The following is a 13,728-nucleotide window of genomic DNA, read 5'->3' on the forward strand; positions in this document are numbered from 1 at the left end:
ACATCCCTGCCGCGTTCCTGACCTTAGGGGGAAAGCTCTCAGTTTTTCCCCATTGAGAATGATATTCGCTGTAGGTTTTTCATAGATGGCTTTTATGATATTGAGGTATGTACCCTCTATCCCTATACTCTGAAGAGTTTTGATCAAGAAAGGATGCTATACTTTGTCAAATGCTTTTTCTGCATCTATTGAGAGGATCATATGATTCTTGTTCTTTCTTTTGTTAATGTATTGTATCACGTTGATTGATTTGCGGATGTTGAACCAACCTTGCAGCCCAGGGATAAATCCGACTTGGTCGTGGTGAATAATCCTTTTAATGTACTGTTGGATCCTATTGGCTAGTATTTTGGTGAGAATTTTTGCATCCATGTTCATCAGGGATATTGGTCTGTAATTCTCCTTTTTGATGGGGTCTTTGTCTGGTTTTGGGATCAAGGTAATGCTGGCCTCATAAAATGAGTTTGGAAGTTTTCCTTCCATTTCTATTTTTTGGAACAGTTTCAGAAGGATAGGTATTAATTCTTCTTGAAATGTTTGGTAGAATTCCCCTGGGAAGCCATCTGGCCCTGGGCTTTTGTGTTTTGGGAGATTTTTGATGACTGCTTCTTTTTTTTTTTTTTTTTTTATAGTGTTCCATGATTTATTGTTTGTGCATAACACCCAGTGCTCCATGCAGAACGTGCCCTCCTCAATACCCATCACCAGGCTAACCCATCCTCCCAACCCCCTCCCCTCTAGAACCCTCAGTTTGTTTTTCAGAGTCCATTGTCTCTCATGGTTCTTCTCCCCCTCCGATTTCCCCCCCTTCATTCTTCCCCTGCTGCTACATTCTTCTTCTTCTTTTTTTCTTTCTTAACATATATTGCATTATTTGTTTCAGAGGTACAGATCTGAGATTCAACAGTCTTGCACAATTCACAGCGCTTACCAGAACACATACCCTCCCCAGTGTCCATCACCCAGTCACCCCATCCCTCCCACCCCACCCCCCACTCCAGCAACCCTCAGTTTGTTTCCTGAGATTAAGAATTCCTCGTATCAGTGAGGTCATATGATACATGTCTTTCTCTGTTTGACTTATTTCGCTCAGCATAATACCCTCCAGTTCCATCCACGTCGTTGCAAATGGCAAGATCTTATTCCTTTTGATGGCTGCATAATATTCCATTGTATATATATACCACCTCTTCTTTATCCATGCATCTGTTGATGGACATCTTGGCTCTTTCCACAGTTTGGCTATTGTGGACATTGCTGCTATAAACATCGGGGTGCACGTAGCCTTTTGGGTCCCTACTTTTGTATCTTTGGGGTAAATACCCAGGAGTGCAATTGCTGGATCATATGGTAGCTCTATTTTCAACTTTTTGAGGAACCTCCATACTGTTTTCCAGAGTGGCTGCACCAGCTTGCATTCCCACCAACAGTGTAGGAGGGTTCCCCTTTCTCCGCATCCCCGCCAACATCTGTCATTTCCTGACTTGTTAGTTTTAGCCATTCTGACTGGTGTGAGGTGGTATCTCATTGAGGTTTTGATTTGGATTTCCCTGATGCCGAGCGATATTGAACACTTTTTCATGTGTCTGCTGGCCATTTGGATGTCTTCTTTGGAAAAATGTCTGTTCATGTCTTCTGCCCATTTCTTGATTGGATTCTTTGTTCTTTTGGTGTTGAGTTTGACGAGTTCTTTATAGATTTTGGATACTAGCCCTTTATCTGATATGTCATTTGCAAATATCTTCTCCCATTCTGTTGATGACTGCTTCTATTTCCTTAGTGGTTATAGGTCTGTTCAGGTTTTCTATTTCTTCCTGGTTCAGTTTTGGTAGTTGATACATCTCTAGGAATGCATCCATTACTTCCAGGTTATCTAATTTGCTGGCATAGAGTTGCTCATAATATGTTCTTATAATTGTTTGTATTTCTTTGGTATTGGTTGTGATTTCTCCTCTTTCATTCATGATTTTGTTGATTTGGGTCATTTCTCTTTTCTTTTTGATAAGTCTGGCCAGGGGCTTATCAATCTTGTTAATTCTTTCAAAGAACCAGCTCCTAGTTTCGTTGATCTGTTCTACTGTTCTTTTGGTTTCTATTTCATTGATTTCTGCTCTGATCTTTATTATTTCTCTTCTCCTGCTGGGTTTAGGCTTTATTTGCTGTTCTTTCTCCAGCTCCTTTAGGTGTAGGGTTAGGTTGTGTACTTGAGACCTTTCTTGTTTCTTGAGAAAGGCTTGTATTGCTATATACTTTCCTCTTAGGACTGCCTTTGCTGTATCCCAAAGATTTTGAATAGTTGTGTTTTCATTTTCATTGGTTTCCATGAATTTTTTTAATTCTTCTTTAATTTCCTGGTTGACCCATTCATTCTTCAGTAGGATGCTCTTTAGCCTCCATGTATTTGAGTTCTTTCCAACTTTCCTCTTGTGATTGAGTTCTAGTTTCAAAGCATTGTGGTCTGAAAATATGCAGGGGATGATCCCAATCTTCTGGTACCAGTTGAGACCTGATTTATGACCTAGGATGTGATCTATTCTGGAGAATGTTCCATGGGCACTAGAGAAGAATGTGTATTCTGTTGCTTTGGGATGGAATGTTCTGAATATGTCTGTGAAGTCCATTTGGTCCAGTGTGTCATTTAAAGTCTTTATTTCCTCGTTGATCTTTTGCTTAGACGATCTGTCCATTTCAGTGAGAGGGGTGTTAAAGTCCCCCACTATTATTGTATTGTTGTCAATGTGTTTCTTTGCTTTTGTTATTAATTGCCTTATATAATTGGCTGCTCCCATGTTAGGGGCATAGATATTTACAATAGTTAGATCTTCTTGTTGGATAGACCCTTTAAGTATGATATAGTGTCCTTCCTCATCTCTTATTACAGTCTTTGGTTTAAAATCTAATTTGTCAGATATAAGGATTGCCACCCCAGCTTTCTTTTGGTGTCCATTAGCATGGTAAATGGTTTTCCACCCCCTCACTTTAAATCTGGGGGTGTCTTTGGGTCTAAAATGAGTCTCTTGCAGACAGCATATTGATGGGTCTTGTTTTTTAATCCAATCTGATAGCCTGTGTCTTTTGATTGGGCATTTAGCCCATTTACATTCAGGGTAACTATTGAAAGATAGGAATTTAGTGCCATTGTATTGCCTGTAAAGTGACTGTTACTGTATATTGTTTGTGTTCCTTTCTGGTCTATGTTGCTTTTAGGCTCTCTCTTTGCTTAGAGGACCCCTTTCAATATTTCTTGTAGGGCTGGTTTCGTGTTTGCAAATTCCTTTAGTTTTTGTTTGTCCTGGAAGCTTTTTATCTCTCCTTCAATTTTCAATGACAGCCTAGCTGGATACAGTATTCTTGGCTGCATATTTTTCTCATTTAGTGCTCTGAATATGTCCTGCCAGTCCTTTCTGGCCTGCCAGGTCTCTGTGGATAAGTCTGTTGCCAATCTAATGTTTCTACCATTGTAGGTTACATATCTCTTCTCCCGAGCTGCTTTCAGGATTTTCTCTTTGTCTCTGAGACTCGTAAGTTTTACTATTAGATGTTGGGGTGTTGACCTATTTTTATTGATTTTGAGAGGGGTTCTCTGTGCTTCCTGGATTTTGATGCCTGTTTCCTTCCCCAAATTAGGGAAGTTCTCTGCTATAATTTGCTCCATTATACCTTCTGCCCCTCTCTCTCTCTTTCTTCTTCTTCTGGGATCCCAATTATTCTAATGTTGTTTCGTCTTATGGTATCGTTTATCTCTCGAATTCTGCCCTCGTGATCCAGTACTTGTTTATCTCTCTTTTTCTCAGCTTCTTTATTTTCCATCATTTGGTCTATCTCACTGATTCTTTCTTCTGCCTCATTTATCCTAGCAGTTAGCGCCCCCATATTTGATTGCACCTCATTAATAGCCTTTTTGATTTCTACTTGGTTAGATTTTAGTTCTTTTACTTCTCCAGAAAGGGTTTCTCTAATAACTCCCATGCTTTTTTCAAGCCCAGCTAGTATCTTTAAAGTGATGATTCTGAACTCTAGATCTGACATCGTACTAATGTCCGTATTGAGTAGGTCCCTGGCAGTCGGTACTACCTCTTGTTCTTTTTGTTGAGGTGATTTTTTCCATCTTGTCATTTTGTGCAGAGGAGAATAGATTAATGAGAGAACAAAATGCTAGCAGGGTAACAACGTCCCCAGAAAATATACTCTAAACAAATCAGAAAAGACCTGAAGCAGTGGGAAAAGAAAGGGAAAGAGAGAAAAAAGAAAAAGAAAGAAAAAAAGAAAAAAGAAAAAGATACAGATAAAGATAAAAACAAACAAAAGCAGAACAAAACAAAAACAGAATGTGATCAGATATGATCAGGCTGGTTTATAGATCAGTGCCACACACTAGATTTTGGGTGTATTTTGGTCTGTTAAAAGAAAGTCCCTCCCAAAATTTTAAAGAAAGAAAAACTTATATATGTACAAAAATAAGGGTTGATATGATGAAGGGATGGAATATGACTGTAAAGATGGAAATTATAAAAAATTTTAAAGAAGGATTTGATAAGTTGTTTGAAAAAAGAAAGAAGAGGATTAAAAAACAAAAGAAAGAAAGAAAAAAGGGGGAGAATGTGATCAGGCAGGGGAGTAGAAAAAAACCATACACTAGAGATTTAGAGTATATTTTGATCTGTTAGAAGAAACTATCTCAAGATTTTAAAGAGAGAACAACTTATATATATATGCCAAAAATACGGGTAACTACTATGAAGGGATAGAATATGACTTTAAAAATGAAAAATAAAAATGTTTTTTTTTTTAAAAAGGGATTGATAAGATGTTGGTTGAAAAAGGGAAAAAGAAAAATTCAAAAAAAAAGAAAAAAAGAAAAAAAGACAGTTAAAAAAAAATAATTTACTTTGAAAGACTAAAGAATCATGGTAAAAAAAGCCATGAATTCTATGTGCAGTATTCCCCTAGCACTGGAGTTCTGCCGTTCTCACTGATCGGTGAACCTGGTCTTGGCTGGCTGTTCTCGCTGATCTTCTGGGGGAGGGGCCTGTTGCCGTGGTTCCCAAATGTCTTTGCCGGAGGCGGAATTGCCCCGCCCTTGCTGGTCCGGGCTAAGTAATCTGCTCGGGTTTGTTCTCCGGAGCTTTTGTTCCCTGCAAGCTTTCCGTACAGCTTTGGAGGCGGAGAGTGAAAATGGCGGCCTCCCAGTCTCCGCCCCGGAGGAGCCGAGAACTCGGGGTCCCGCTCCTCAGCGAGCCCCCAGAGAAAAGCAGTCAGTCACTCCCGTCTCCCCGGTCTCCGGCCACACTCCGCGCTCACCCGGCCTGTGACCGCGCGTTTCTGTCTCTGGCACCCGACCCCGGGTGGAGTCTCCAAACCCAGCAGATCCCCGCAGTGCGCTCCCGCACCTCTCCTCCCGGGGGAAGAAGGTGAGTCTCCCCGGATCTGCCGCTTGTTGGGTCCCTGCTGGAGGAGCAGTGGCCCGACTGTGCCGCGGATCACGGTTTATGGCAACCCCGAGCTGAGAGCCCGCGCCTGGGCTCCGTCTCTGCAGCCGGCTTCCCTGCTCCGATACCTGGGAGCTCTGCCGCACTCAGGCACCCCCGGTCTTTCTGTGACCCCGAGGGTCCTGAGACCACACTGTCCCACGAGGTTTCCACCCCCCGCTTAGCCACCGGAGTGACGTCCCTCAGCGGAGCAGACTTCTAAAAGTTCCGATTTTGTGCTCCGTGGCTCTATCACTTGCCAGAAGCGGCCGACGGAGGCCCCTCCCCCGCCGTCTATCCTCCCGAATATTGCCTCGGATTCACTTCTCCGCACGTCCTACCTTCCAGAAAGTGGTCGCTTTTCTGTTCAGAGAGTTGTTGCTATTCTTTTCTTCGATCTCCTGTTGAGTTTGTAGGTGTTCAGATTGGTTTGATCCCTATCCAGCTGAATTCCTGAGAGGAGACGAAATCCGGGTCTCCTACTCCTCTGCCATCTTGCTCCGCCCCCCGTCCCTGTGTACTTTATTTCTCCCTTCTAAAATTGGTACATCTCTTTAGCTCTACCTACTGGATCACAATATCACAAAAATGACTAATCTAAAAATACTTAAGCTATTTAGGGAAAAATAAACTCTTATTCTTCAGCACCCCAGTGAATCTGATAGAAACTCTCTGCAGTGTATTGCTTTGAATCGTTTTTTGTCAGGCATGTTTTTGGACTAATGGTTATTTTAAAAATTCTTCATTCTTTTTATCAAGCCACACATTAAGGGTTGTCACTGCATAATCTTACATTCCCAACACCTTATCTTTGTGGAATGTGACAGGATGCCAACCAATCAGTTAATAATCACGATTTTAATAAAAGGAACAGAACGAGAAAGCTGCTGACCAACCTAAGTCCATCTTTGTTACAGAATTACACAGGGTCCTGTGAGAACCATAGTCCTTTTCTTCTAGAGGAATCTTTGTCTCCTTCCAGCACTTTATTTAATATCTATAGCTCTACTTACTCTTAACCCCATTTCAGTCCTTTTGATTGCAGTTTCGAGATTCTGAATGTTTAGAGCCTCTCCTTTTCCCTCAAGTGGGAAATTTGTTAATTTCTCCTTTAACTGATAAAGGTCTTCATGGACCTGTAGGTATAAAAAATATAAAATATTGAAAGAATACATACAGAGTTCACCTGAAACATTTATTTTAAAGATTTGCAATTTGCTTGAATTGCTAGAGACAATCAAATAGATTTTATGATATTCACTGAAAAGGACTGTCTTCATGGTTCTAAGATATTCTTTATTAGAATGTTGCATTGTTGTCTTTCAGATTTTAAAAAACTAAGCTTTCATACAATTTTGTATTTTTCCTTCCCCTCATTAGAAACAAGTCCAAGATAAAACTACAACTCAAATCGCTTCTGCTTCTCAGCTAGTAAAAAGTATGAGCTGATATGAAGTTTGCACCAAACTCGGATTTCTACTCACTGGTTAAGAGGTAAGAAAACAAAAGTTCTAGCAATGGGAGGTTTTAGTGAAAGCAGAGCCTTTCAGGGGTGCCTCGGTGGCTCCGTCGGTTAAGTGTCCAAATGGTGGTTTCGGCTCAGGTCGTGATCTCAGGGTGGTGAGATCGAGCCCCATGTTGGGCTCCATGCTTAGCATGGAGTCTGCTGAAATTTCTCTCACTTCCCCTCTCTCTGCCCTGCCCTGTTCTCTCTCTCTCTCTCAGCAAGCAAGCAAGCAAGCAGAGCCTTTTCAAAAGGGAATTGTAAATAGGTTGACAGAGCCCCTTGGTTTTCCATTCTGGCTGGATCTTCCCCACGTACTACTCTGAAGAAGCAGTTCTGTAGGTGTGTGGCCTTGATTCTGTTTCACATAGTCAGAAATGAAAATGATCTGTGAAGAAATAGCAACATACGTCATCACTTTAACATTTTCCTTCAGTCTGTATTTTCCTTGGGAATGATGAATGCCTCTCCAATGTCCACCACCCTCAATAAATTGGGTGCTATGAGATTAGACACCACAAGATTCTTTGCATTCATATCAGAAACCAAACTTCAATAGATAAATACAGATGGCACCAATTATTGTATGGGTTGCTGCCACAAGGAAAACATTTTGTTATGCAAATTTATGAACCCAACACCTGTTTCAGTAATAGTCACACTAATAACAATCTGCAGACTGGGTTGCTAAAGGCATTTTGAAACGGTTACCTTTTCTCTGTTAGTACAACTGGACATACACATTGATCCAGCCTGTGTTATCGATTACTTTGGAAAATTCCCATGGAGCCAAGTATTCAAAAGATCAGAATTTGCATCTTTTCACTGATGGGCATCACAGTCTGGTAGACACATCTGGTCATTTGTACTCTGCACAAATTGTCACGGAAAGCCTTCAGGGCTCACAGATTGAAATCGGAACACACCTACTGTTTGCGTGTAGGCCCTAAGGATGAAGAGGTACTTCTTTTGATTATTTTGTCCAAGTTACTGCTGCAAGCTGATTTACCATCTATTGTCTAAAGGCATTTGCAAAGTACAGAGAGTCAGTTCAAGGACAAGCCCCACTTTCCAGACCCACATTTCCTGGTTCTTCCTTAGAAGGCACTACATTTCCTTCTTGTAGCTCTAGTATTTGTAGTATTTGTAACTTCACATATCATTCTGTAATTATGCCTGTCAACAGCTGGGGGGAGTGAAACTGTCCTGGATTATTTATCATGGAACCAAAGGGCTGCTTTCTTCATCTGTCCTGTGTGGGCAATTACACTTTTACTCAGAGTCATGAGATAATATGTAATCGGTCTAGCACATAGTATGGGCCCAGTAAAAGGCAAATGGACATTAATTCCTTGCTCTATCACTTGTCGCATGATGTCCATGCACACCATCATGTTTTTTCTGATTTCTTTACCACAAAAAAAAAAAAAATTCTACCTCATAGAATTGTTGAGTAAAAATAAGGCAATGTGTGTGTGAAAATGAACGAATGTAGGCTTTGGAACCAGGAAGATATGAACTAGAATCCTATTTCTTCCTTTACGGAGCTTGACACATTTACTTAGTTTTTGAGAGCCTTTGGTGCTTTTATCAAAGGGGGCTAAACAGCTACCTGTTGGAATAGTGGCAAGAATAAAATGAATTCAAGTACGGAAAGTGTTTCGTACAGGGCCAGCCACATAGGAGGGCACTGAACAAATGTTAATTCTCTTCTTCTGAATTGTCAAGCCCAGTGAAACTCTTTGCACATAACTGGCACTTAATAAATGTTCATTGATTTGAATTGCTCTCTTAATCTTCCTCAAGAGTTTTTTATTTTCTTGCCAGATATTTTCTTCTCCCCTCTCAATAACCACCCATCTGTTTGTATAGTAATTACAATAGAGACGAGTACTGTAGGAAATGTGTCATCAGACTTGGGTAGGAGCAAATATTAAGTTCTAAATCTCTGTTCTTTCTTCAAATAGATCCAGTCTACCATATTGAAATTTTACGTGTCCCTCATCATCTCTGTGATTATCAAATGCATTGCTTTCCATATATTTCCTAGTTGGAGGAGGATTATTATTTTGACAGTTTGGGGACAGGGCTGCTTAATAAGAGGCCCTTGAAAGATTTAATGCAGTGAAGATTTGCTCTAGAATTTAGAAGTCTAGCCATGCAACCAGATTCCATGTTGTCAAGAGCAGTTCCATAATTGCATTTTATTCATCTCTGCTAAAGATAGAGTTTGGCTGACTCATTCTCAAAGTGTGAACTTTGCCTACTTGCCCCTTCATTTTATGTTGTATGATCCCAGCAAACCAGACGGAGGAGTAGATAAGAAAGATAGCAATGATATCAAGCATTGATTAGTTCCAATATTTCCAAGGTTGGTGTTAACATAAAATGGTTGGATTTTGGAAATAGGATTTCCAATACTATTTAAAAAGCTAATTTCGATTACAAGACTAGATTATCCTTGTTGCACAAACATTTGTTTAAGAGTTGGGTCAAGCAAGCATTTTAAAAGATGTATTAAAAAGATATCACATGATCATTATTAAAGTAGAAACACAAAGCTTGTAAGAGTTATTAATAAAAGAAAGCACCGGAGCGCCTGGGTGGCTCAGTCGGTTAAGCATCTGCCTTCGGCTCAGGTCATGATCCCAGAGTCCTGGGATCGAGCTCCACATCGGGCTTCCTGCTCCGTGGGAAGCCTGCTTCTCCCTCTCCTACTCCCCCTGCTTGTGTTCCCTCTCTTGCTGTGTCTCTCTCTGTCAAATAAATAAATAAAATCCCTAAAAAAGAAAGAAAAGAAAGCACTAAGGAAACCTCCCGGACTCACGACCCCACTTCTTCAAGATTGTTTGACAAACACGCCATAACTTGTTTCAGGAGCAACACACACAAGGTCTCTCCCCTTGGGCAAGTTACTTTAGTTCTTTGTACCTTAGTTTCTTCCTCTGTAAACTGGGTCTAAATATGATTACCTGCCTAGCAGAGTTACCACAGAGTGTCTCACTGTCAATAAAGTTGGCTACTATTTCAATTACAATGATGATTATTATCACTATAGTTAAAACCCCACTGTTCTGATCAGTGGAGGAAAGATCCAGCTGAAACCATAAAAGGTCTGAATGATAGACTTAAAAGTGAAAGAAGTTAAGTATTTAACAAAAGGCCTCCTAGTAGAATTCTGTGTAGAGATAGTAATCACGTCCTGAACCAAAAATGAGAACATGGGCTTTGGTACGTGATCAGACAGTGGAACAGAATATTCACAGAACTGTCCTGGGAAATCTAGACATATAAAGCACATGTTTTCATAATAAGTCACACAATGAGTTTATAATTAGAACACTGATTATTTGTATTTAAAGATTTTTTCTCAAGTATTTTAGATATTTTATCAAAATATTATCAATTTGTATCATCTATTGTGCTTTCTAAATAATAGTGCATGTTAGTCCAGCTCCCTTCAGTTTTGAATAGGACGAACATTATTGGAGACTGAATTAATGAGTAGATCATTATCCAGTCATCCAGGATTAATGGACCTAATCCTGTGCTAGGTAAAATGGGATATCCAAAAGATCCACTTTTAACAGGGAAACAAAGCATACCTTATTTGCCCTATAGCATCACCCATAAAGTTTTAGTTAAGAATGGAGTAGGCCTGGGTTTTTTTTTTATATATATTTTATTTATTTATTTGACACAGAGAGAGAGAGAGATATCACAAGTTGGGGGGGGGTGCAGGGCAGAGGGAGAGGGAGAAGCAGCCTCCTGGCTGAGCAGGGAGCCTGATGCGGTGCTTGATCCCAGGACCCTGGGATTATGACCTGAGCCGAAGGCAGACACTTAACCGACTGAGCCACCCAGGCGCCCCAGGACTGAGCCTGGTTAAAAAAGATAGGCTAAAATTAATTTTTTCCTTTTCTTCCAGTAAAAAGTAGGTTACTCTTAAAAAGACAAAGAAATGAACAGAAAACTAGTAATATTAAAAGATAAGAGACCAGATCTAATAACAACTCACATCTATTGAGTGTTACACATTATATGTTACCCAATATTTTGACCCTTACAAGACTCCTAAGAGGGAGTTCATATTATCATCTTTATTTTTACTTGAGGGAATCTGAGGTTTAAAGTGGTTAAGTACCCTGTGCCAGGTAAGATAGCTGGTTAATTGGTGGAACTATTCGAATCCAGGCAGTCTGAATCCAGAGCCTTCATGTTTAACCATTAACCAGTATGTGCATAATATCTACAAATATACAAACACGTATTTATAAATCTACAAAGTTAAATGTTGGTGAAAATTTAGTGGAAAAGGCAGGATTTAAATATTGAGAAGAGCAAAAAGGGGCAAGGGAAGACTTTCTTTTTTATATCAGGTTGACAGACTGAAAGGGTTTGAGAAGATTGCTTGCATTTTCTACGTATACGGTCTACCCACAATACTCATCTTTGATCTGTTTCTTTTCCATAATGTGAAATAATAATAGTCCTTATCAGATAGCTTTGTTGTAGGGGATTAAATGAATCAAAATATGCACGGCACTTAGAACTATGCACAATACCCAGAAAATACTGTTAGCTTTGATTATTGGGATTTTTCTTGAAAATCATATTACAGTTTATATTTTACAGTACTATCTAAGGTAGAAGGTCTCAGAATTGAGCATGCATCAGAGTTATCTTCAAGGGTTATAAGAACAGATCGCTGGGCTCCTACCCCCAGAACTCCTGATTTAGTAGGTCTGGAATGAGATCTGAGAATTTGCATTTCTCACGAGTTCTTAGCCGGTGCTGAAGATACTGGTCTTGGGGCCACTCTTTGAGACTCACTGGTCTAAAGTTGCTTAATGTATCTGATTGAAACACAGGCCTGATTTAGGGTGAAGCAGGTAGAGATTTGAAGTATCTCTGTTTTCTGGCAACTTTGCATGTATATGTATAAATATTATATATAATACATATAAATTTATAATATATAATTATATATATCACACTTACATATAAATTGATAGAAACAATTTGGTTGTCTAGGCTGATAATAAAGGAAGGCCACTTTACGATAAAAAGAAATTATGTAGCTTTGGGGAATTGGGTCAATTTAGAGTCCAAGGTGGACTAATTCAAGCTATGTATCCTACAGAAGAGAAAACTTAGGCCCAGAGAGGTGAAATGATTAGCCTAAAGTTACCCACCTGGGAGAATGTCATTGCCAAGGTCAGACCTCAGTATTCTGACTCCCCGCAAAGTGCTTTCCACTAGATGTACTGCTTATCGGTAGCCTGTTTGAAGGACATAAATCATCACCCCAGGCAGCAGTGGAATCCATGCTGTGTACCGGAGAGTAGTGCTGTATGCTCATAAATACTCCGGACTTGGTGAGAAAGTAGGGAAAGTCTTCCTCATTTCCTTGTTATATATATTCTCCATATTACCAGGGAGAATGTTCTACTGTATCTGGAGATCAGCCTCAATAATCAGGTTGACACATAGGCTCACTTTCTCTACACGGCCCTCCAATTACTGTGTCCAGAATAACCCTTTTTAGCATATGGGGGTGTTGATCAGCATGGATATGACTGTTCTTAGCTCTCCTGTTCCCTGTTATAACCCAATGACAACAGACATTGATACTGTAATGTTGTATCCTAGGTTGATCAAACAGCTACCTTTGGATCCTACTCTGAAGTGAAAAGGCTTCCGGCTTTTCAGTTGATACCCTATTCTACACTATTCCAAACCACAAGGGGAGCAGCCCTGGGAAAAGAATTCTCTCAAGGGAAAGCATGAAATTAGGTGTGAGAATTCTCCTCAGATTCCAGTCTCTTTTTTAGAGATGTTCCAGGTCTGAAGAAATAGAGAAAACTAAGGAGTAACCTAATTGTTTCTGCGGTCAACACGAAGTATACTGTGGGGGAAAACTGGCTGTTTCTGGGTAGGAGTCTCCATTAGTGTTCCAATCATTTGGAGCCTATAAACATGGGCCCTGGATTTAGAGGGGGTATAAGTAGTAAAGAATCAACCTTTCCCAATGAGAGTTCTGACCTTTGCCCTTGGGTATCAGGAGGTGATCTCTAGGGCCCTGGAGTGTCCTGCTTGATAGGTGTCTTTGCTTGGGGGCTTTGGTCACCAGACAGTCTAACAATGTAATTTATGCTGGGGGCCTTGAGCCACACCGTATCTGTTCCAACCTCTAGAGGAACTAGGGACTAAAGGCATTAGTGTGACCTCTGGGAAGGGTCAGAGATGAAAGGTCAGAACATGGGCAGTGTGTGATTGAGTCCCAGTAAAAGCTCTGGACATCGAAGTCTTAGGTGAGCTTCGCTAGTTGGCAATACTCCATGTATATTGTTACACATCATGGCTGGGAAGGAGATAAAACCATCCATGACTCCATGGGGAGAGGATGACTGGAAGCTCCATCTGGATTCCTTTTGGATGCTGCCCTATGCATGCCTTTCCTTGGCTGGCTTTAATTTGTATCCTTTCGATGTTATAACACTAATTGTAAGTATAGCACTTTGCTGAATTCTGTGTTGCTCTAGCAAATTAGCCAGTGTGAAGGTGGTCAGGGCCCCCAAATTTGTAGATAGCGGGCCTGAAGTGAGGTTGATTCTGGGGACTTCTGAACTTAGGCTGGAGTAGAAATGAGGCCAGTTTTGTGGGGACTGGTCCCTCAGACTTTGCAGTTTGCTAAATTCATTAGGGTGCTAATGACAGGATAACAGAACGTGAGGTAAGAAGATTTGGGTGTTA

General features: G+C 40.4%; 1 protein-coding gene across 1 annotated transcript in view; it reads right to left on the reverse strand.

Moving 5' to 3' along the window:
• IQCH (IQ motif containing H) overlaps positions 1-13,728 on the reverse strand; it is a 209,030-nt gene that overhangs the window by 193,737 nt on the left and 1,565 nt on the right. The window contains exon 2 of the mRNA XM_078078712.1: positions 6,482-6,604. Within this exon, the coding sequence (XP_077934838.1) occupies positions 6,482-6,604 (123 nt within the window). The remainder of the gene's footprint in view (positions 1-6,481; positions 6,605-13,728) is intronic.

The sequence above is a fragment of the Halichoerus grypus genome, chromosome 8 (genome assembly GCF_964656455.1).
Source record: "Halichoerus grypus chromosome 8, mHalGry1.hap1.1, whole genome shotgun sequence".
Classification (NCBI taxonomy): Eukaryota; Metazoa; Chordata; class Mammalia; order Carnivora; family Phocidae; genus Halichoerus; species Halichoerus grypus.